The sequence below is a fragment of the Mus musculus genome, chromosome 6 (genome assembly GCF_000001635.26).
Source record: "Mus musculus strain C57BL/6J chromosome 6, GRCm38.p6 C57BL/6J".
In the NCBI taxonomy this organism is placed as follows: Eukaryota; Metazoa; Chordata; class Mammalia; order Rodentia; family Muridae; genus Mus; species Mus musculus.
In genome coordinates this window covers 98,223,292-98,249,020 of record NC_000072.6, presented here as the reverse complement: position 1 = coordinate 98,249,020, position 25,729 = coordinate 98,223,292, and the positions used below count along the sequence as shown (strand labels likewise).

At 41.3% G+C, this 25,729-nt stretch overlaps 1 protein-coding gene and 1 long non-coding RNA gene across 2 annotated transcripts in view; one reads left to right on the top strand and one right to left on the bottom strand.

Moving 5' to 3' along the window:
• Positions 1-11,007, top strand: part of Gm765 (predicted gene 765) — a 104,741-nt gene extending 93,734 nt beyond the window's left edge. Inside the window, exons 3-4 of the mRNA NM_001128092.1 lie at positions 789-1,010; positions 10,671-11,007. Coding sequence (NP_001121564.1) covers positions 789-1,010; positions 10,671-10,930 — 482 coding nt within the window. The 3' untranslated portion in view covers positions 10,931-11,007. The remainder of the gene's footprint in view (positions 1-788; positions 1,011-10,670) is intronic.
• Positions 408-24,504, bottom strand: Gm32592. The gene is made up of 3 exons (XR_377901.2): positions 24,331-24,504; positions 17,315-17,421; positions 408-3,121 (listed from the first exon to the last, which is right to left on the bottom strand). It is a non-coding gene; the product is annotated as a predicted gene, 32592 (long non-coding RNA).
• Positions 24,505-25,729: the final 1,225 nt, after the last annotated feature.

Sequence of the window (25,729 nt, the reverse complement as noted above, 5' to 3'; positions counted from 1 at the left end):
ATTGAATCCCAGTGTTCAGTCCAGTTTGGGCTCTACTTACAAACTTTGCTTTATTACAAGGATTGAGGTCATGAGCCTTTTCAACTTTCCCTTTGCCTCTTCAAACTGGAGTCTTGGCCAGGATGTTGCTGGGAACTTCCTGAACTCTGGTTATCCCAATTGATTATGCCCAATAAGGTATGTTCCCCAGAAGACAACCCCAAAGCCAGAGAGGCCATCACATGAATAGGCCTGTATAAAATGCCAATCCCTACATCAAAGCAATTTATGTATGAAAGTGGGACAGGATGTTTGCAGAGTTTTTGCTGACAGAAAACTGAACCTATAGACTGTTTATCTGCATGTGGCTAAGTTTTTCTCTTATAATAGAAGAAAAATGAAGTTAGTGAAATTGAAAACAACACCAGCAAAAGGAATAGTGATTTTATTGAGACCATTGGAAGTTTCCAGAATCACCTGGTTTCTCATATCCATAATATTCTATGATGCAGATATCACACTGTAACATCTTGTTGATCTACGTGAATGAGTTCTTTGGTTTGCCCAACTCACCATCTTAAAAACTGATGTAGAAAAATACATTTCAAATTAATGAGAAATTTACATTGTATATAAAAATTTGTGACTGTACTTTTCAATTCTATCTCAAAATAACCTTGTTCGATAATGTTGTATTCCCTCTCATGGGACTTTATTTTCTCAAAGTGCAAAATGTAAATTTTCCTGCAAATGTCCCTTCTTAGATCACAGTGGGTTTGTATATGTGTGTTTTCTTTTTTTTCATCTAGATACGCAACTCACGAATGAAAAGCATGCAGACGAGAAACCTATTAATGCTATCGTAATAAATTCAGTATCCGAATTCAGTATCACAGATGGACCAGCCCAGGAAACCCCCAATGAGAAAAACCTGTCAGGATCGAGCACTTCACTCTCTTCCCTTGAAGAATGCCAAACGAAATTTCCCTACCTCCAAACTAATACTTCAGTTCATCGGAGAGATGCTGATGGTACGTTTCTCAGAATACAACCCATCTCTAAATAAAGCTCCCAACCCTAGCCCTTGTAAAATCGCTACATATGCTGTTAGGAAGGAAAAAAAAAGTCTTTATGAATATTAAACAGGATGACTTTGATTTGAAACCCTGCTGAATGACATGTGTCAAGGTCACTTTGTAGCTAGGAGGTGCTTGGCAAAGTGTTAGCTCTCAGAACTGGGAATCGGAGGCTATGCGTTTTTAAATAGCTCAGACCAGAACAGCATTCTCGGATGGGGCTGGAAAACCAGTAAAATCAAATAAAATTTCTTTTCTCAGAAATGAGACCATTCTGCCTGTTACTTTAAGAGTATGGGGCAAAGGGAGAACAGAGTGGGAACGTAATTAATTGTTAGAAACACAGAAATGTGGAACTGGGGAGATGGCTCAGTTAGTGAGGTGCTTGGTATATAAAAATGGGGACCGGAGTTCAATGCCCAGACCCCACATAAAGGAGCTTGCAGTGCTGGTGCCATTTTAATCCCACCACTGGGGAGGTTAGAAACATCAGATCCTTGGGCTTCTCTGGCCAGTCAGCCTAGCCAACCTGGTGAGGTCCAGGCCAGTGAGACACATTGTCTGAGAAATCAAGGTAGAGTCTACCTGAGGTTGACCTCTGGCCCCTACAATCATGGGCAAGCCCCACCTCAAACACAGATTTAAAAAATGGCATAAAATATCAAGCTGCTTATACCAACAGTCTTTGGGCCTGGGTTGACTCTCAGAGGTAATTCACCAGTTATTCTGATCAAGGGCAGCCGTAGACCGACACACCTCATGTGCCGGTTTCACATTGATTTAGTGTTAAACAGGGAAAGAGTCAAGTTCAAGCTCGTGGGGCTTCTGCCATGGTAAATGAAGTTTCTCTCAGAGGAACTTCACAATCGCCTTCTCAGGCAACATGAGCCACTCCAAAGATCAGTAGTACTCCAAATATGCCTATGGTTGCATTGAAATTAATCCCAACTTCTCAGGAGTGCTGATCTCATCTGATGTCATAATTCATTGTTAATTGAAAAATAGTGAAAGCTTGTAACAAAAGCCCCTTTGTCACCGCGTTAATTTAACTCATGTTTCTGAAGTTTATTAATTGGATTTAAGAGGACAGTTTAGGGTTTGACCTTTTTGCTTTAACCTCCCAATCTCTGTCTCTTAGTTATATGCCAGAGTTAGTAACAAACTACTGGACAGTAAGGGGCTCAGATGGAACAGTGTGCATAAAGTACCTACTGCAGAAGCTGCCACGTAGAAATTGGACTTCAGCTTTTCTTATGATTGCAGTTTTTGAGAGGAAAGAGAGAGACTTCCACCATGTGTTGCAAATGTGCTGTCTTATGCAAATGTTGCTATGGATACTTAAAGCAGAGACTACAGACTTGGTTGGTTAGGGCTTGCCAGGAAAGAATGTGAATAATGAAGTAAGGTAAGGAGAGGGAAGAGTGAGGACTGTGGGAAACTGAAGAATACCTCCACTAAGGGTCATTAAAACATCACTTCTGAGAGATGGCTGGGTCAGTCACCGATTTGTCTCTCAAGCACATGGTGGCAAAGCTAGACCTCCCGACCCCATGCAAAGAAGCCAGTATAGTGGTGAGTTTGTAATCCCAGCACTAAGGAAGCAGAAGTAGCGGTACCCCTGGGCTCACCATCAGCCAATCATCAGCCACTCAAGACTACTCTGTAACCTCCAAGTCGATATAGCCTGACTCAGGGGAGGTGGGCAGTGTTCCTGGGGATGACAACTCAGGTATTTCTGCAGCATGGAAAGTGTGTGTGTGTGTGTGTGTGTGTGTGTGTGTGTGTGTGTGTGTGTGACAGACAGACAGACAGACAGACAGACAGAGACAGAGAGAGAAACAGAGAGAGACAGAGAGACAGAGAGTCAGAGACAGACATAGAAACAGAGACAGAGAGACAGAGAGAGAGACAGAAAATCACTTCTTTCATTCAGCTCAAATCAGAGGAAACAAAAGGTTTAGACCAGATTCTTCTTCTCTTCTCTTCTCTTCTCTTCTCTTCTCTTCTCTTCTCTTCTCTTCTCTTCTCTTCTCTTCTCTTCTCTTCTCTTCTCTTTTCTTTCTTTCCTTTAAAAACAAAAAACAAAACACAAAAAAAAACCAGGGTCTCTCTATATAGCTCTCTCTATATTGTCCTGGAACTCACTATGTAGACCAGGCTGGCTTCAAACTTACGGAGATCTATGTGCCTCTAGTATCTACCAAGTCCTGGGATCAAAGGCACATGTAACTATACCCAGCTGAGATGCCATATCTTGAAGAGTTCTAAAAATATATAAAAAATAAGGATGTCACATAAGACTTCTAATTATTTCAATATTATAAATGTTTTCTACTGACTTTCTGGCACACATGGCATTTCCTTGTGTCTTTGGGCCAACTTTGACCTGTCGACCAGGGTTTCAGTCTAGGATGATGCTAAAATTAAGCTTTGGCTAAGATGAAGGGCAAACATGAAAATGAGCAAGGGGGTAGTTGCAACAGAGTGTTTTGGTGGGTTTTACCAAGGAGGTGGAGCTGTCGCTCATTGTATGTAGCAGGATAATGATCCCAGAATTAGGAACTGTTGTAGTATACAGCCACAGACATAATGTCCCTCACAGAGCATCTCCCTCTGTCCAGGTGGAAGAAGCCTGAGAGCATTGTAAGGTCAAGTGACTTCTATTCTCAGTGGAAGAGGGGGAAACTACTCTGTCTAAATAGTGACTAATTCTTAAGAGCCTCATGGCAGAAAAATAAGATTTCCCCTGTTCAAATAGCAAAGGGGAACCAGAAGGATGAGTAAATAAAGCTGTTTATTACACGAGGTGACTGAGACCAGTAGGACCCAGAAAACTCAGGTTTTAAGCTGAGGATTCAAGTCATAAGCTACCCTCCCTTGCTCCATTTGTAAGAAAAAAATTTCCCCAGCGAAGTAAGAACTTTTGGTACCTGGATAAAACAGAAAATGAAAAGATTCATAGTAAGTCTCACTAATCATACTAAATAAAATAAAACAAACCACAACGAAACAAATAAAGAAAAAAAAAAAAACATCCATTATCCCAAACATCGAGGAAATCAACAGTTCAGCCAGCCCCTCCTCATTTTAGGGAATTTTTGATAGTAATTAATTTAAAGGTACAGACAAATTCAGAAATGTCTGTTGGGAAAACAGAAAGGAAAAAGAGAAGACTGTGCCTGCTTTTGTGGAGTTTGTGGTTAATTTATTTTCAAAGCTGTAAACAAGTGCATGGAAATAGATGCTTAGTTACTGGTATCTATTATTAATATCCATCATCCCCACTGAAAACAGGGTGCAAAAGGCTCACATAGGCAGATTTTGTAACATGTCTTGCATCCATTACCACAGCACACAGGGTATGCTCTCATAGGAACTTAAAAGGGTCTTAACTGAACCTCATAGTCTCTATTCCACAAGTTTGTCAGTAGCTACGGTTCATCATGTGTGGTCTCTTTCCAGAAGAGAATGGAAAACACACCCAGGTTACATGCATTCACCTGCTCCTATGTCCATAATCTTCTACTCACAAAAGTATCTTTTGGAAAAGAAAGCCAGGGGCACACATCACCTTAGATAACAGGCCCCTTAGAAAGTAATCCCAGAAATAAGCCTAATTGATGTATAATTTTGAATTTGAGACATCTCATCCAGGTGGAAGAAGAAACTCATAAATACAAGATACCTGCAAAGAATAGTCTTAATTACACCATGGGCTACTGAATAAAATGATTACATTTTCTACACTGTAAATTTCATACAATTAAGTGTAGTGGTGTCACCTTATAAAGTGTTTCAATTTTATAATTATTTCAGTCCATTTACTCAGAAAAAAACACAAGCACAAATTTACCAAGCAGCCCCCAAATCTAGTCATTCTACTTCTAAAGGAGTGACGTGGATGTTAGTTGTGCTTGTCTGAGCTTAAATACATCTTGACATATTTAAGGAGCTGTTAAAACTGATAACATCAGGGATGATAGCCCCCGGTGGAGAAAGGCATTCATTCACACTTTATTTATTCCCATTCTACATTACAGACATGCATGGATAAAGAACTTAATGCCAGGGAAGGGAAACCAGTTTTGATGCTTTTGGACCCAGAACCTTCAGTAGTCAGTTGGTGCTACTGTGTTAAGAATCTGTGGCAGCACACAGATACACCGAGGCACTGCCTTGGGGCCAGGGTCTTCTGGTCTCATTCTCTTTCTATGTTGTTCTAGGAGAGAAATGGGTGAGTTTGTTGTTTGTCTGTCATCCTCTGTAAGAACTATGATTGTGACACTTGGCTTAATGACTGCCAAGGAAGCAGGAGAGAGTTTCTGAAATTAAAAAAAAAAAAAATCCCAGGAGCTACAGTTGGCAACAGTGGAGGTTTCTGGTTCCGTTCTTCCCATGTGGGGAAATCATGTCGTGAGACAGAAAGCTCACTACACGAGGCTGACCCCAGGTACACATGCGGAAAGTCTTGGCTTTGTTATCATTTCCACTATAATTAAACATGAGCCTTCCTAATGAGACACATTCTCCCTCTTAATTAGCCAATCCCCAGCAGAATTCTTAGCACCTCGAAGCTGCCTTAATTCTTCTGTGTTATTAGAGTATCATCACTTAGCACATTCCAGCTCAAAAGGACCCTAGGGGCATAGAGAGGACTAGAGACAACCCTCAGAAGGATTTGCCAAGGCTTCTTGCTCACAGCCAAATACAGCTGTGGCAGTTTGGCCTGCGGGTCTTGGATCATCTCCTACTGCCTTTATTCCAGGTTTAGGAGGCAGGGCGGATGTTCTGACAGCAGTAATTAGAGATGATGCCAGGGGTGCCAGGTGGTTCAATAGAGAGGATTTCCTGTGCAAGGAACTTGTTGCAAAGGTGCTAAGAGAGTTGAAAAGGTCAGGGCAGCAAACAGTGGAGTGACCCAGAAATCCACACCCTGAGAAGGCTCTTCATACCCTGTGCCTTTTACACCAACACTGGACTGAGCTTATAGATATGTAGCAACTAACCAGTACTAGACAGTACTTGATTTTATTCAGAACCATGGGGAGGAGGGCTGGAGAGAGGGGCAGGGGGAGAAGAAGTTAAGAGAAGTTAAGAGAATTGACAGTCAGAGGTGGGGGCTGGGGGGATGGGACACAGCAAACACCCATAGCAACAAGCAGAGCGGGATAAAGCAGCAGAAAGACCCTAGTTTTCTTTCCTCCTCCCCCACCCCCCTAGGCTCCTATGGAGGCCTCCCATTGGCTGAAGCTAGCCAGTAGTCATGGAAATAACCTGACCACCTACACTGCCAGCCTTGTGAATAAGAAAAGGATGTGGTTCTCCAAATCTCACACATGGCAGGAAAAAATAAATAAATAGAAGACAAGAAGAAGCACGGGAGAGCATAGCCAGGTCAACTTCAAAGCTCCAGAAAGTCCTGAGTTTGTGTAGCAACTACCCCACTTGCTGAGGTTTCTGGATCATGGCAGTTTAAATCCTCTAAGCCCATAGACTACATCTATAACCCAGGGTCTTCCTAAGGGCTGCCTGAGGCTCATGTGAAGCACCGAGACCTGTGAATTGGCTTTAGGTGAGATGTGGACATATGGAACAGTGGATCTAGAAAGAATTGGGTCTCTACCACTTCACAGGGATATCCATGACACTCTCTCAATGTTGTTCCTTTCCAACTTAGTCCCGTTCACTGATTGATCCAGTGAGAGATGGCAAGCTGTGTGTTTGAGCAAGAGGCTCATTTAGAAGGAAGATGTTTCAAGCAAAGAATCTAAGGTTTTGAGAATGGGTTGGGTGAAGCTACCACCAGGAGAGAGCATACTGCATGCAAAGGTCTAGAGCTAGGTCTAAGTCAAATACTGGGATTCAAACACCATGTTGATAGCACGGTGAGTAAGGAGTGCGACAAAGCCACAAGTGGGAGAACAAGGCAGGGGGCTGGCAGGAAGACTGATAACTGCATCAAGGGAATAGGAGAGGCACGATGGCCAGCAATGATCCCAAATTTCTAGTGACTTCATCAAGGTACTGCCACCCACAAGAGTAACCTGGGAAGGAGCAGATGTATGTCATAGAGAAGAGGGAGGCACAAAATAGGACCTGGAATTAGTAAGCAATATGTTCAGGAGACACTGCATATGACCTAACCATAGGAAGCCGGATACATTGCATGCTACTCTTTTCGACTGGCCAAAAGAGGGGACATTAATCATGAGCTATGCCTCTAGATATCATGCTTATTAAATACTTCAGCCCATGAAGGTACAAAGGAAGAAAAAATATACTCAATCTGGAGAACGGGAAGAGCTGGACTCTTCAAAGAGTTATAGAATTTCTTCTGAACCACTTAAATTACTTTTGTGCAAACAAAACCGCCATATGCAAAAGAGTTCGACCTGTTGATGTAGTATTTTTTAATATGCCTTTTAGGAAAGCACAGTGCACACTTGAAAGTTCAGAGAAGTCTGTTTGCAATTCATTAATGTTCCAGTGGTTTTCTTAGGCAAGAGGCTTTGTCTTTTATAACCAAATAAACGCAACAGACTTAGAAACAGGGGTGTGGGAGGCAGTTCTAGTCTCACGTGTAAAATAGAAGATGGAAGAAAACAAATGCCAATTCAGGCAAAAGAATTAGGCCCAAATTCTTTGGGTAAATAAAATCTATAGTGTTCACCAGAAGCACAGGCCTCCAGAGCTTGTCAGCTGCTGAAAAATTGAACCAAAAGATCATATGCCCTCCTGAAATTACAAAGCCTTTTTACAAGCAGGCTTTGCATACTCTATTAAGAATCACCAACGTTAAACATTACGGTCACCTTGATTCCTGCTCTACCCACATCCAACCCAAACTTTCAGCTTGATGGATAAGGGATATGACTCAGCGGGGTAATTTTTGTAAAATCACAACTCTAAGTAAGTCTCTTGAGGCTCCAGACTGAGGAGTTGTGTCTAGAGTTTGCTTAGAGTATTTTCTGCTGAGAATAACATCGATACCTTTACCTGATAAAGGTGAAGTTGTCTTGGGTGAAATCTGATGAAGTTGTGCACTACACATCCTCGACCTCTGACATGTACTCTTCAGGAAAGGCCTAAGTAGAATAGAGTCCCTGAACTATTATGAACTTACTCCTGAATTTTTGTGGGTGGCTTGTGGTTGCTTATGAGAGATGACTGAGTTGGCCATATGCTGGAAGCTGGTGTTAAGGGAATAAAAATATAGCCAGCCTGGCAGGGAAATGAGTATGCATGCTGCAGAGGTAGTAGGGAGAGGGCTGCCTGCACTATAAATTCTGGGGCATGGCAATTGAAGTCATCATAAAAGTCATGGTGTGTGTGTGTGTGTGTGTGTGTGTGTGTGTGTGTGTGTGGTGTGCACTCGGGCATGCGTGCAGGCATGTACACGCATGCATGCATGCTAAAATCACACCTTTCTGAAAAGAAAGCAAGGGGAAGTATAGGAGGAGCAGAAAGGTATAAGATTGCTATACACCTAAACACAGAACTCGTCTTAGAACTTTGAATAGTGCAAAGCAGCTTCCCTTAAAATACTTGCTCCTTCTTAAAAGAGCCTATTTCTAAGTACTTCCTTCCTTCAAGATTACCCAGTTTTTGAACAATTGGAGCACAAAACTGTGCTTGGTAATTGCATTACTCTGTAAAATCTTGCAGAGCAAGCACGAGGATGTGAGTTTGGATTACCAAGACCCACATAAAAAGAAAAAGCCAGGCTTAGGAGCATGTGACTGTATTCAAGGCTGGCCTTGAACTTCTGGCCCTTCTGCCTCCACTTGTCTACTGCTAAGGGAAATCTGTTCTGTATGTGAATGCAGCTGTCATATACTATAGTCAGGAAACCAAGTAATTATTAACATGCTTATTGAAAACAATGGATTCTTATGAAACCCAAACTTTATAGGCTGATAAATCCATCTGAAAGAGAAATTTCTCCCAACTCATACTAGAATGTGATATTTAACCATCAACTATCTTCAGATTACTTATTAATTGGGTTGTATAAATTATTACCTGCTCCTTTAACAAAAATAAAAAACAAATATATATATATATATATATATATATATATATACTTTTTGAGACTTTTCTAAAACACACAAAAGATATAATTTTAACAAGAGAACTCTACATCATTCGAACTGACTCCCTTTATGAAGCAAAAATATATAATAATCTATAATCCATCACAGCTGTTTGGCTAGAATTACCAATTACCTTCAGTACCTCAAAGATGCTTTCCAGGATTTTTTAACAAGTCTGCACAGTAAATTTTTAACCCAATTTTCTTAAAGGCAACTGATAAGATTGAAACCTCTTAGGTAAGAGATGACGAAGTTCTCCACGTAACTTGAATAAAAAATCAAGGCTTTTCATGGCTACAGGAAGATGGAGACAAGAATTAAAAATAAAACACAACCCAAAAAGCTATGGTTATTTTAAAAAGCATTTCAATAAAGTTTGGAACTATGCTTTTTGCTCACGTCTGAATATGGGTGCGGTGGACTTATGGAAGACCATGTCGAATGTGTATTGAAGCCGTGTGACAAGCAGCTGAACATCTGTGGTCTCTCCTTGTCCCAGGCTCTAATGGCTTCTGATCTAATACATATAGGAAAGGCCTGTTGTCATTCAGAGAGTTACAAAGACTAGTAGCTCATTCATTGCCTTCCCAGCACCTCGTGGGCAAACACAATCAAAAGGTTTAGGGCAAAATGGACATCCCACTTGAAGTAACTTGATTAGGCAGAATGGCTAGGGAATGCTCTGCAAGTTAATAACACAGTTCCTTAAATAGTAAGTAATAGGGTGGAGAAGCTGGGAAGACAAGCCATCCACACCAGCTTGCATGGCTGGGGAGGCAGCAGCTAAGTGAACAAAGTACTTTCTGTACAAGTGTAGGGGTCTGAGTTCAGTTCCCAGGGCCCAAGTAAAAAAAAGTCAAGCATGATACTGTATTATATATGGAACCCTAGACCTGGCAATGGTCTGAGAAATGTGGATCCCAGAGGACCACCACATCAAACTAGCATCCTCCGGTTCAGTTAGAGGATGCTAGCTCAGAAAATACGCTGGAAAAACAACTGAGGAAGACACCCCAGTGTCAGCCTCTAGCTTCCCTAAGAGCCTGCACAAATAAGCACACATACATAAAAATAACAGTGATGTTTCAGTTACCCAGAACATCTCCACACCTGTCTACGTTTGACTGACACTCCCATATGTGTTAATACTAATTTTCTTCCATCTTGATTATATCGTTGGTTCCGTGTCACAGTAAGTGCATGGTGTGCACAGGCACGAAGATGCTCATGTATGTGCATGTGCATGGATGCAGGCGTTGGGATGAAACTCAGATCCTCATGCTTAGGCAGGAGCCACTTCTCCAACTGAGCTGTCCCTTCAGCTTGTCCATTGTGCATCTTATCATGTACAGTGTTCACAGGTGTGGAGCGCCACCCGAACAGTTTTATGTAACATACAATTGCAATGGTCGGGTGAGGGCAATCAGCAGTGCTGTCTCCTCAATTGTTTTTTTTTTTTTTTTTTTTACATTCTTTGTGTGTGTGATTCACAAGTACTGATTTTCTCTCGTTCTTTAAACAGAGGAGTGTGCCTCCCTAGTCCTCACCTGTCTCTTCTGCCAGTTCTTGGACTGCCTCTTCATGCTCCCTGACACGTGTGAGACAGTGTGCATCAACCTGTGCTGCCCCTCTCACAGGTACTACTCTGCCTCCGATGAGAACCATCCACACAATGACTGCAACTTGACCTGCGATGTGGACTGTAGTCTCTTTGAATCCTGCCATGAGACCAGTGAATGCCTGGAGCTGGCCATGGAGATATCAGAAATCTGTTACCGATAGTGCCAGAAAGGATTAGCACTCAGGCGGTCCTTAGAGTGCATCTGAGATAAAGAGCTCTCTCTGTGTGCCCAAATGCAAGGACCATACATGTTTCATGGAGGCTCTAGGCCATTTTATGTTGTACCTGTCTGGGAAAACTACTACTGTCAACTTGTTCCAACTTTCACAATCGCATGTCTCGCTGCAAAATAATTCTTGATCACATGTGAGATGAACAAATCCCAAATACCTCTTAAATGCCATAGGTAGAAGATGTTTCTTGACTGTTAAACAGCATGCTAAAGCAGTCTGCGCTCTTGACTTGGTAGCTGCATTGTGGCTCCAACTTCATTCATGAATTCAGGACAAATTATGCTTTCTTTTAGGCCCCAACACACACTAGTTCTCTTTCTGATGGACTCATGCATAAACATTATGCATTATTGGTTATTATTAATAATGTATTGTGTAACATCATTTTGTAATTAAAAATTTATTTATACAGTCTCTTAAAATTCACTTATATGTACAGTTTAGGTAGGAGAGGGAATTAAATGATTCAGAAAGCAGGTTCTTATAATTAAAGCAGATGTCTTTGAAACCTCTCCAATGAATCTTGAATCTGGTAGACTTCAGGAGAGCCCTATAATTCTAGACCATATCATTATCTGTCTGTTGCTGCATCCTAAGAAGTCATGTATTTCCTTAATTACATAAAGATGCTTCTTTATTACAATAAGCAAAAAATGGGAGCCATGTGCATGTTTCAGGAATTTGATCTATGATAATCACATCTTTGCCTTCCTTACTTCTGTTTGTCAGGTACAATAAGCAACCGGATATTAAAAAGAAATCAGTTCACTTCACTAAACTATTACATATACAGGCACCTAAAATAAATACGCATGCAGGGACCTGCTCAGCTCACTCCCCAATATGGCGTGTATGCCTTGGAACCCATAATTTATCATTTTGTGTTTCCACTAATAAAGTAACTGGTGATTACATTGAAAAGTTCTTTCTGCTTACACTGCTGCAAAAAACATGGTGTATGCTACAGAATTACTTTCATATCAAGCCAATCAAAGCACACACCTAGCAGGAAAGGAACATCAAGTTTGCTGCAACTTGAGAATCTCTACACATGGAAGGTGTGAAGCAGCAAGGGAAATGCTTTATATAGACATGCATGTACGGATTCCTGTGCGTGGAACACACTGTTCCACAGGAAGTACAAAGCACAAATCTCAACCAAACAGAGTGGACAGTCGAAAGTAGGGTTGAGAGACATGTGGGTTGAAAGAATGACCACTATGGCAGTCCCCAAAATAATCATTTGGTTTTTGCAGTGTTGTATTCTACTGGTTTTGGGTAATGGTAGATGAAAGCAATGTTTGTTTGTATAGTAAACTAGCATACCTTTTCTAATCTGTAATACATTTTCTAACATTAGACAGAATCGATCTTAAAAAACTACTGCTAAGTTGCCTTGAGAGGGTACTTAGCCTCTTTTAACTTGTTCCTGGAAGTAGGTTATATCCTTGGTTGACTGTTATGTTATCCACAGGCCACAGAGCATGAGACTATATGCCATCCTCAGCCCAAAACAGTTCTCTTTCTCTACCATTCATAAGCTCAAAGGCACAACCCTAGACTCTATGTGTGTAATTTACAGATCACTAAAAAGAAGAAGAAGTATCAGCGGTTCAAGGTCTCATCAGATACATAGCAAGTTAGAGGCCAACCAGGGCTATCGTAGATGTGTTATGGCAATTATAAAAAACACAAAGGAAACCCTAAGAATGTGTGACTCCAAGATGACATGCTGAGTTCATGACAGTTCCAAGATCCTGACTCAGGGTCTAACTGCTTTCTTACTCAATAGTTCTTTGCTTGTTAACATCACAAACATAAAAACATTACCACCCTGATAACACACAGTGGCAGCCTTGAACCTCCTATGCTTCCAACTCACCCCACCACCCTGGATCCTCTCTAAGCACCCATCTCTTGACTCACACTCTAGCCACTGAAGAAAGTTCATAGAGGTTTCTGAAATCCCACCCCAAAGTACTTAGATACATGGTCTCATCGTTCTGTTACATTCATGTTCAATGTTTTATCACCAATATTTCTCAACAATATGCCCTCAATTTATGTAAAGATTATACACTTCAAATATGAATACAATGCTTGTTGTTTAGAGACATGAAAGTCAGTAGTTCCTATTTGACAGCATTTTCTGGTCCCTCTAAAATCCCCTCATGGCCTTGCTTTCCCCAGCTTGTTAATTTGTTTCTCATTCTGCGAATGCATCATGCTCTACCAGAAAGGGTCAGTTACACAAAGTGTGAAATGTCTTTTCTTTAGAGCCAATAATAAAATATTATCCTCTTTGCAAACATGAATGGTGTTTTCAATTGAATTCATACACAATAAAACATGTGCAGCTGGGGAAACACAATTGCAGCGGTAAGCCAGATCAAAGCTGAACGTAGTTATTGATTAAACACAAATATCAGGATCTGAGAAGGCCTGGGTATTCTACAGCAATGATGAAGGCCTGTGATTACAAATTGAGATAATGCTGTACTTCAAGGTATGTCTTCCTAGGGAATGGAGCATTCTGATTTAAGGAAGCACACTAGAATCAAAGAGATTAGTGAACATGCAGGCTTTGCAAAGAATGGAGAAAAGAGATGCCCGCCCCCCCCCCAGATCCATAACCACATAGTTACATTGTCTTTGCTCTGCTCCATGAATTTTTATAAAACCACTGCTCTTCTAAAAGCCACCAAAATATGGAAAGCAGTGAAGAAAAGAAGTCACATTTAACCTGCTAATGAAATCGTCCCACTACATGAGCGGAGAGGCCTACAAAATTAATTTTCAATGCTGGACAATCAAAGTTAATAGAGTGAAAGGTACTTCAGGTTTTTTTTTCCAAGATGATCAGAAAAACATATCCAGGCAGGAAAACTTTTCCAATAGAAAGCTTCAAGGATATCACTCATACTTGCTTTCAAGAGTAAACACAGGGGTGGAAGGTGTTTGAAGAAGAGATTTCATTGCCCAAAGTGTGTTATGTCTCCCTCCACAGAGTGTAGAGGGAGAATAATGTGTCCTGTGAGAGTTTCTTCACTATGATACATACACAAGATAACTGATTTATTAGCATAAAAAGGCTTATTATGTTCACAGGTTTGCAGGCTCTGTTCCACAGTTGAGTAGTTTTGTTGCTATGAGGTTCAGGGTCCTGTGCACCAGGACAAAGCTGTTCAGAGCATGGCTTAAAATTGGATCCAAGGGGGGTTTGTGGGTCCTACAATATCTTTCAAGAGCATGCCTCCAATGATCAGGAAGAATTTCACTTGATACCACTTCCTAAAGGTAGCCACAATAGGGACAGAAACATTCATATCTGGAACTCTAGGGAGCACACCCCAAGGTTAGCACTTAATTTAGGGTCATTCAAGATCCCAAGAACAGCACTTAAGGGAATCTTCTTAGGTTCATCACTCAACTGTTACGTTCCCTCAGACTGAGTGGACTGATGGCCTCTAGAAAACCATGCACTTGGTGTAAGGATTTGTTGGATACTTTGTGAAAAACAGATCTGAGCAATGGCCGGGCATTTGTACTTATAGCTTCAGGTGGACTAGACAGAAGACAAAGGGGGCTGAGAATTGGAGGCAATTCTCCACCACTGTCCCAGAAAGAAGTCCAGGCAGCCTCTTACATTATAAAGAAGAAGCAGAGAGGGTAGAGAGCAATGAGGAACTGAAACAGGATAGAGCCTGTGATACTGGGATGTGAGTGCGACCTTTGGTCTACCATCTCAATATGCCACAGACTTTCATTTTGGGCACTATCTGAAACCGTGGTCACCAACTGGGAGTGATTTGGCCTCCTCTTCCCATGTGGCAATGCTTGGAAGTATAACATTGTCACAGAATAGAGATAAAGGTTCTAAGACCAGACCATCATGGGTAGAAGCTAGCAACACTGCTGAAGCTCATTGACAGTTCCTATTATGCTGGACTGGGCTATGTCTCCCACAGGATCCCCAATTAGTGTCATGTTTTTTTGGAGGAAGGGGAGAGTGGGGTTGTGAAACCATTAGGAAGGGAGACATTGGGGAGCAGGCTTCTGAGGGTTCTAGACTAATTGTCTGCTTCCTCACAGGTACCATGGGGTAAGAAGCTACAGCACACCCCATTACAATGGATTGAGCCCAACACCAAGCCTCCTCCCCCATAGTGGACTGAAACTCTGTGAGCCAAACTGAGCATTTCTTCTCTTATTTGTTTTAGGCACATATTTATGGCAACTAAAAAGTAGCTAATACCACCCCCACACACAAAAAAAGAAATATCCAAGCTTCAGTGTATAGCTTAATAAACCCTGCTCAGGAGCCTTTAGTCATTCAGTTAATAAACATTTACAACATTTACCTAAAATTCTGTTAAAATCAGAGTTGCCAGATAAAACATAGGATGCCTTGCTAAATTTAAAATTCAGAACAATAGCAAATATCTTCAAACTACTACCTGTAACCTATATATACTACAAATATCATGGTTCAAAAGCCCTTAGCTCTTGGGCAAGACCTATGTAGTCACCGTTTTTCAGCCTTTCCCCAGTGTTCAGAAGAAGAAAAAGCAGATGAAGCAAAAGAAGCAGAAGGAGGAGGAGGAGGAGAAGGAGGAGGAGGAGGAGGAAGAGGAGGAAATGGAGATATGGTCATTCTTTGACACATCCCAGGCTATTCCCAGAATCATAGTTTATAATTGGTTTAATTAAGAGTGTTCAGGGGACTAAAGCTTAAAGATGCTCTAGGTTTTAATTCCTGCTCCCAAAGGGCCACTATCTTAGAGGACAGCTACTAAAATGTAGTTTCTGCTCCTCATCTCAATCATCAACATAGAAGGACCTCAGCTTACGGATTTCATCCAAGTGGTGGGAAACTGATGTAATTTAGATGTTCTGTGTCCTCTAAAGGACCATATGTCAGGGACATCTCCTCAGCCTGATAATCTTGAAGGTGGTAGAGCCTAAGAGGTAGCACACAGTGGGAGATCTTGAGTCATTAAGGAAATAGCAAAAAGGGAAGTGGGGGAAGGTGTCTAGGAGATAGGTCAGTAAAGTGTATGCTTGTAAGCATGGTCCTGAGAACATATTTTAAAAAAAAACAAAACAAAAAACAAACAAAAAAACCCAACTTGGTTGTTGTGGGCACAAACTTGTAAACAGTGCTATAGAGGTAGATACAGGCAGATCCTCTGACAGCCTGGCCTAACCCAGTGAGATTCAGTCACTGAGAAACTCTGTCTCAGTATCTATGACTGAGGTTGTATGACCTTAGGTTGTATTCTTGACTCTCCATGTATGTACACTAATACACACACACACACACACACACACACACACTTGTGTTCACAAGAGTAGCTAGACTTTAGTCTGTTTGCCCTCCTCAGGTGAGAGGCTTTGTTCTGCCTCAGGCTACACCTGAGAATGACATCTGTGTCCGTCCATGGTTTCTAACACACTGGGCTCAATCAAGCATGGGCAGGGACTTTCAAGACTGAATCAGTATAAACCTTTGCCATACAAAGTTGACAAATGCAAAACTGGAATTCTCACTTAAGTCTTAAGGTCTGACTGTAGCTTTCTGTGTCAGTCTTGAACCCAAAGGACCCACTATGAGAGCTGAAGCACCGCTACATGGAAATATTCTCTCTACCTAGCTACTCTCTTTCCATATATCTCTGTCAAAAGGAGTAAGTGGGAAGGTGAGTTGGAGACGCTGCTTGGTCATCGAGTCAGTTCATATCATATTTCTTGGAGAACAGTGGGGTTTGTCTGTTCTCTCTCTTTCTTATTTTTTGTAGTATTCATTTTATATAAAAAAATATTGCAGCACAGAAAAGAAATGTTTTCTCAATGCTATCAAATTCTTTGACTAGCCCCTGTGAAATGCTTTCTAATCTTAAAAATCTTCCATGTTTTAGGAAGACTTAAAGGAAATTCAGCAACTTCCAAAAAAGCAATTACTATAGTTTCAACATAAATCTATTAATTCCAAAGCCCATGATTATAATTATGCAGCCTAGAAGTTATATGTAATTTTTTAAAAAGGAAGATAAAACTGAGTCAAAGTTCACATATTTGCTTTGTAAGCAATCAGATAATTATAATGACCCTACTCTATTCAAAGGGGAAAAAACACTCCTTGACAATAAATGTTTTAAAATTTGTTATGTTATGCAAAGATTAGGGCTTGGAGCATCTATAAAATGCTTTTCCAATATGTAACCAATAAGTAATAAATGGAAAGTCAATGTATTCCAATTTAATACTCATGTCATAACTTTGCCTCATTGCTCTAGGGTTATAGAGACTTACCTTTTAGTGATCCATTTTAGCAAAGCAACTTTGAACCCTGCTTCAAGAGAATCCATTCTGTACACTGCATCCAAGCCAACCGCTCATCAGCATTCTGCTGGAGGGCTCTAGGAGCATAGATTTTAATCAGTCAACAACACTATGGTCAAACAAATGCATTCTGATACTTAGACCTTTTATCTCTAAAGCTGTGCAGAATCCAAGGTCATGGTAACCTCTTTTATGGCTTATTGTTCCTCAAATGTACTTAGAGTGAATTTACAAAGCCACAACTTATTTTGTGGATACAAAGCTTTCATTAGGTCCAGCACTTCCTAAGTCCCCTTTGTTTCTTCTTTCAGCACTTTCTGCCAATGGAGCCTCACTTAATATCAAGTTCCCGTAACTTAAAAATAAAATAAAATAAGGATATTGAGTAAGATACAGTAGCTAAGCTACTCATCATTTGACGCTGAGGCTCTTCAGAAATACACTTTAGTGCTTCAGAAGACTGCATAGCTTTGCAATCTACTGCAGCAGCTCTTGCATTGGGAGAAGGCAAGAAGCCTGGGTAATGCTGGGCTCACCACTCTGGTTTTGTCATGGTTGAATGGTTGCCCATGAGGGCATGAGAGAAATACACCTGTCTCATAATGTGAATTTGTGGGATCAACCTCTAGACAGGAACTGAAAAACGGGATCTAATGTTCAAGGAAGCCTTTAGCAGAACCACATACCCTACAAAGTTATCGCTTAACCTAGTTCTTTGATAACCTTCATTTAAACAATAGTACATATCAACTAGTTGCTTTGAGAAACCTTGTTAAATCCCCAGTTTTCACACAAAATGAAAGCAAACAAAACAAAGCAGGCATCATAGAGAGCTCTTGAAATCTCAGAGCTGGGGAGGCACAGAACGTTGGGTTCCTGGGGCTCAGTGGTGGGCAGGCTGGGTGAACTGGAGAGATCCAGAACAGGGAAGATGGCTGAGTTTGGCCTTTGGCCTCCTCAAGCACTTGGACATACAACTGCCCATATTAAAGCAAGTACAAAATAATAGACATGCACATACAACTATTAAAGCACCCATGTGTGCACACACATACACACACACACACACACACACACACAGAGAGAGAGAGGGGGGGGGGCTTTAAAGAAATCTACTGCCCAATTCTAGGTTACATGTTGTATAGATGATGGTCATATGCTGAGTTTATAACACACCGGAGACCCAATGAAACACAACGAATAAATGACAGGGACAGTATAAATTGGTAGAGAAGAAAGGTTAGTTATGCAGATGTGTGCAAAGCAAGGGGAACTAGAAGACTGAGAAAGGAGCCACTACCATAAGGCACTGGGTACTGAAAGCTTGAAATAGGAAGCTGACAGGGAAAACAGGAGCGAAGAGATGGATGGGAAAGAAATTAGAAAAGGACCATTAGGCCTTTCTCAAAGTTCTTATTTTAAGACTCAAATATTCCCTACTGTCTATCACATATATGAGTCATGAAGGCATTATTTTCATTAGGGGAGAAACCGGTTGGGGAGGGTAGAGGGGGACTCTATTCCAAGAGGAAAGCCAAGGTATATTTTTAGCTACATTAAGCCAGCCTTCTGCTGCTCTGAGCACTGATGTAATTCCAACATAAAACATAATCTATAATATTCCAGGGGAACAAATCCAATTCTTGGTCATATAAATTTTCATATAAGTCCATCACAATTCATTCCCCAAACATCTCATTCTCTTTGAAAGCTGGGGCTGCAGCTAGCGATCAAAAAGAGGATTTTAAAAATTGCTCTGGAATTTCCAGAGATGCTAAATCTAACCTGCCTACAGCGCAGGACCAATCCCCCAAACTTTAAATCAGAGGTAAAGCATTTTATGTTTTAAAAGATATATTCCTCAAAGTTTATCATGGTGTATTAAAGTCAGATGTGAGTTATTACTTACCAAATCCAGAGCTGATGTCTCCCCTTGATTACCCTAGGTAGGCGAGGATAAGTGTCTTCCAACCAACGTATTTTTTTACCTTTTCATCTGCCTCTTGCTATTTACAATAGAGTGAAAAATAATAGCCTGGGAGTGACTCTGCTGGGTTGGACTGACTGAAAATCCCATCTGACTGTGCTCTAAATTGTATTCCAGGCCCCTAGCAACCTCGGCTGCATGAAGAAGAATGGGAAGTACTTTCTCAGAAGCTAGACATATCCCAGACGATAATCAGTGGCTGTTCAGCTAATGAGCCTTATCATTTATCCCAGCTTAGAATCCTGTGTGTGTATTATTCCACCGGCCTAACAACTGCATCTTTCTGCCCTTGCTGGGGCTTTCTGTGCGATGGACAGCTACCCCACTATTGAGATGCCTGTGCAAATGAAGAGAAGCAGAACTCTTGCGATGTGTGCTATGATGCAGAACCATGCCTTTTGACTTCTGGTTTTACTCCATGGAAACATAGTCATGGTTAGTAACTAAATTCCTCCTAAGAGCTTAAGGAACTAAAGGAACCGAGGTTACCCTGAAGTTACACTTTTCTGCAGATAGGACATCCTCTTGCTCCACCATCTCAAATACTCTTAGTTCCAGTCTCTAGATTATTTAGCTGTTAGGAAATTCCTGCTCTAGAATTTTCTCTTATTCTGAGAGAATGTCCTAACAAATGGTTTCCAGTTAACTGCAATGAAAAGTAGGATAGGAAGAGTGAGGGTAAGACATATACATGCATGTATCCTCATGTCCTGACACCACCATTTACTAAGGAAGAGCACATAGCACATGACCAGTAAGTAAACCTCCTTTGGTTTCTCAGGCATGAAATATGCCTTTTTGGATCCTACTCAACTATGTGTCTCGTGGAAGCTTAGTAGAGGGTCTCCTTTCAGACACAGGTCATTTAGGAAGTTTGGTTCTAACCCACTCCTCAACTCACTAATTGCAACCTCAATGCTCCTAACAATTAAAAACAAGTGTTTTCTTGAAAACAAAACTTCCATGGTTGCAAATGAAGAGAATATTATTAGGATTTAGTTTTTGATAGTGGATGAATATATTCTTGGTTATACAAAGTTTAAAGAGCTGTTATGTTAATAAAGCTGGTTTTCAGAGCAGGCAACATTTTGAGTAAATTGCACAGGTGCAGATCATGATGTGATAGCTGGTAAGGGGACTTGTGTGGAACACACTATAAATCCCTGACAACTGTGGGGCAAGACCAGAACCATCATTTAAATGTCCTGTGAGGAGTCTAAGTACAAGCTGGGAGATGACTTGAGGATAGATTCTGGACCTGCCATGCCAGGAAGAAATATCTATCTATCTATCTATCTATCTATCTATCTATCTATCTATCTATCTATCTATCTATCTATCTATCTATCTATCTATCCATCCATCCATCCACCCACCCACCCTCCCACCCACCCACCCACCCACCCATCTATCTATCTATCTATCTATCTATCTATCTATCTATCTATCTATCTATTTTTATTTTATTTGGTTGTTTCATCATAAGAAAAGAGTTTCCAGAAAGCAAGAGACAGTCTTGCTTGGATTTGTCACAGTGACAATCCAAGCTTGACTTGTTGTTGTCATGTATGGTTTCAGCAACATTGAGATAGTCTTCCTAATGGCTCATGGGAAACTGAATCACTGGGTAGGTTTTAACACCAGAGACAGTAGGGCTTCATTATGTGTTGGAAAGATACAATGGCTACTCCCACAGTGCTAAGCTTTTCAGGTGAACTGTGTTCTGGGCTTTCTGCATGAGTAGGGTATATGCCTTGAATTAAGTTTCAATGACTTCCTCTTTTAGGGAAAACTATAATTAAGAGTATCTTGGAGATTTTGGTATGTACTTAATATACATATATACATATAGCCAAAGTTAAGAAAAACATACATTTAAATCTTCTGGTTTCATCCTGTACTGGCTAGTTTTGTGTCAACTTGACACAGCTGGAGTTATCACAGAGAAAGGAGCTTCAGTTGAGGAAATGCCTCCATGAGATCCAACTGTAAGGCATTTTCTCAATTAGTGATCAAGGGGGAAAGGCCCCTTGTGGGTGGGACCATCTCTGGGCTGGTAGCCTTGGTTCTATAAGAAAGCAGGCTGAGCAAGCCAGGGGAGGCAAGCCAGTAAAGAACATCCCTCTATGGCCTCTGCATCAGCTCCTGCTCCCTGACCTGCTTGAGTTCCAGTCCTGACTTCCTTTGGTGATGAACAGCAGTATGGAAGTGTAAGCCAAATAAACCCTTTCCTCCCCAACTTGCTTCTTGGTCATGATGTTTGTGCAGGAATAGAAACCCTGACTAAGACAAATTGGTACCAGCAGAGTGGGGTATTCCTGTGACAACCTGACCATGTTTTGGGGAGGACTGTGGAAGGACTTTGAAACTTTGGGCTTGAAGATCCATCCGTTGTTAAGAGCTCTGTCGGATGTTGTGTAGGAGCTTGGAAGATAATGTTAAGAACACTGCAGAAGATGGAGGTCTGGTTTGTGAAATTTCAGAGGGAAAATTAAAGACTCTTTTCAGGGCCATTGCTGTTTTGATTGTGAAGATTCTGTAGTTCTGGTTAGCTGGGGCTGAAGAATCAGCTGTGATTAACAAGATACCAGAACTACCAAAGCAAAAACTTTGCATTACTGGGACTATTGATGCTGGTTAGCTGGAGCTAAGAAATTAGCGGTGATTAAGAAGAAACCAGCATCGTTGAGGTGGCATCTTCTGGGAAGTGTTTTCTGAAAGCACAAAGAGGCTGTGTTCCAGAGATAGCCAAGGTTGTACTCCTGCTGCAGTGGGACTTGGTAATATGTAAGGGTCACCCAGATGGTACTGGTTTTGAAGGCATGAAGGGGTCATGCAAAGCAGCTGAGGCTCAGCACTGTGAGAGGCCATGGAAGGCCATTGGTGAAGGTGCAGCCTCAGTTGCAATTGAAGGCCCAGGACTGAAGGGGTCATGCAGTGTTTTGGAGATGCCAGTACCATGAGATGACCACCAAGAGCAGCAGCAGCAGTGGAGTACAGGCATCTGGAGCCTAGAGGATGACGCATGTGCTACAAAGGGCCTGGCTGGAGAAGTGACCCAAGCCCTTGGAGAAGCCCAGAAGATCGTGAGTTGGATCCCAGACATTGGACGGTTGGAGATTGACTTTTGCTTTTGATTGTGACTGTACCCTGATATTTTCCCTCTTGAAGGAAGAAACTGTTTTAGTGGAGCCCACAGTTAATAGACTTTTAATTGTAAAAAGACTTTGGATTTTAAAAGAGATGGATATTTTAAAGAGATTGAAATTTTAAGAATATGTAAAGACTGTGGGACTTTTAAAGTTATTTAGATCTTGGGGATGAATAAGATTGTAAGGGTTGAGGCTTACTAGTGATGTTTTTGTGTGTCAAGTTGACAAGGGGTCAATTGTACTGGCTAGTTTTGTGTCAACTTGACACAGCTGGAGTTATCACAGAGAAAGGAGCTTCAGTTGAGGAAATGCCTCCATGAGATCCAACTGTAAGGCATTTTCTCAATTAGTGATCAAGGGGGAAAGGCCCCTTGTGGGTGGGACCATCTCTGGGCTGGTAGCCTTGGTTCTATAAGAAAGCAGGCTGAGCAAGCCAGGGGAGGCAAGCCAGTAAAGAACATCCCTCTATGGCCTCTGCATCAGCTCCTGCTCCCTGACCTGCTTGAGTTCCAGTCCTGACTTCCTTTGGTGATGAACAGCAGTATGGAAGTGTAAGCCAAATAAACCCTTTCCTCCCCAACTTGCTTCTTGGTCATGATGTTTGTGCAGGAATAGAAACCCTGACTAAGACACATCCCAACACTAGAACTTGAACTATCCTTAAGAAACCTGTCCACAAATTTCCTTAATTTTGTAATCTGACAAAGTCATTTAATAAGATGAAAGAAACCCAGGGAAAAGGAGGGTTCCTGATGCTTAAGTTTTGCCAGCTTTAAGGTGAGATCACTCCCTTGGGGGTAGAATAAAATAAGCTTTCTGGAATCAGTTGATGAAATTCTCCACGCCGCCGCAGCACAAGCAGTTCTGCACCTAATCCAAAAGGCCCCAACAGAGGATTAGCATATGATAATCTCCCTTGGAAGAGACAGTTCTGTCTTACAGAAGAAAGGCAGAAGCAAGCTTGTCCTACCATATCTTAAAATAGTACACTATCCTTTCTAGTCACTTAGAAAAAAACGCCAGACAGAAGTAACTTAGGGGAGAAAGGGCTCCAACTCCAGGCTAAAGTCCATAGCAGAGACATCAAAGTCGCAGATGCCGAAGGGAGCTGCTCACAGCACGTCCATGATCAAGAATGGACAAACATAAACGCAGGCACACCAGCACCCTGGTCTCCCTCATTCCAGGGCCCAACCCATGAACTACATCACCCACATCAGGTTCGGTTTTCCTATGCAGTCTCTCACGGCCATCCCGCAGGGCGATGGTATAGACTGGTGATTCTCAACTTTCCTAAGGCTATGACATTAACTACAGCTCCTGAAGTTGTGTTGACCCCCAGCCATAAAATTATTTCATTACTACTTCATAACTATAATTTTGCTACTGTTATAATTTGTATGAATCTAATAGGCAGGATATCTGATATGTGACCCCTCAAAAAAGTCACGACTCACAGTTTGAGAACTGCTGATATAGACAATCCCACGTTGAAACCCTCTTCTAAAATGATTCTAGATTCTGTTAAGTTGACAATTAATCTAACTATCATAATCCCCTGGCCTTATCTAATGGTGTGAGAGGTAAAATATGACATGCTACAAGCTATCTAATGCCCCAAATCTGATTTCTTGTTGGACCTTCTCCTAAAGGTGACACTGGGCATTGTTCCAGCAAGGCTCCCAACGAAGCTATTCAGTAGGACCTTTACTTCAGAATTCAGCTTTCACTTACACTTGTTTTAGTTTCTTGTATCTTATATTATTATCTAATTAACCCTTATAATTACATCCTACAAGCATTAAGGAGCCAAAGACACTCATACATGCATCCATATATGAACTAACCTGTTAGGGGAGACTTACACAAAGTCACACTACATGGAACTTAACAGTAACGCCTTCAGCAACAGTGTTTGCATCATTTCCTTAAGAGCATTGGGCAGCGCAGTTATTCCAAACAGACCCATTCTGAAGGGTGAAGTCTAAGGTTAAAAGATATAGTAAATGCTCTGAAAAGTCCTGTAGTGGGAAAAAAAGGAAAGAAAAAAAGAGATAAGAAAAAACCTCTCAGTCTTGTGTTAACTCAAACATATGCTAACCAAAGAACACTGTCTATTAATCTGCGCAAACATATTTGAAACATTGGTTTCGGCATTTAACATTTCCGAAGCATCATAGCTGATGCACTTTACTTGATATTATAAATTCTTTTAGACAGTTACACAAGACAGTTTTCAGAGAAAACCAAATGACCCAAACCCCATCTTTGCAACCACACTGCTTCCAATAAGAAACCGCACCAGCATGGCGCGCCCATCTGCTTCAGCTCACAGAAGTAAGGATTGGGAATCTTTTCAACATGACATCCAAAAGAAGACTGTGAATCTGCCATGGGCGAAGGAGTGGCATGCTCCCTCTTCTCTCTCCATCCCATGGTGCGCAGCACACCCTCTCTGCCGCCCCGCCAGCCCTCTACATATGTATTGGTGCTCTCCTTATTTTCATTCTTAGCTGCTTTCAATTTGTGAGCTGAGAAAGTGCTTGCCTATTTGTTGAATTTGCTCCTGAGGGTGGGATGGAATCCCAGATTTGGGGAGAGGGCACTGCATTGCGCCATGTCTGAGATGTGTATCCGTTCAACCTCACTTTATTATTGAAGTGAAAATGCAAGTGCCCCCGGCATGTAAACACTGGCTTTCACACAAAGCTGTGTCCCAGAGTAAAAGAAACTTCCAATTTAGGTATTAACAAATGTATTAGGTCAAAGGTTGTATGTCATAAGTCAGCAATTTCTCTGTCTTAAATAAAAGATACTTTTTTTTTTCAATGCAGAGAAGTCTTTGTCTCCTCCCTTATTTTTGAAGGTCCTGGGATTATCTTTATGTCCCAGGAATGATCATTGCACAGGAGTCACAAAGGGAAGAGAAGCAACATCTAACACCTGTTCTGGGAATTGTGAGGTATTCTTGTTCTTTGTGGCTCCTGAGAACTGAGAATAATACCACAAAAATTTTCATAATAATTTAATATAAGTCCCTTATAATTTCTCAGCCTCAGTTTTATTCTATGGAATACAGAGATTATATTCAAATTTCAGTTACATTGAAGAGGAGAGCCAGGTCTGATATGAACAGCTCTGGAACCAGTACCTGCAAGCTGAGGCAGGAGGATGACCATCTGGAATCTAGCTTATATAATATGGTCATTTCTAGGCCAACCTCGAAATGTAAAAAGATCCTCTCTC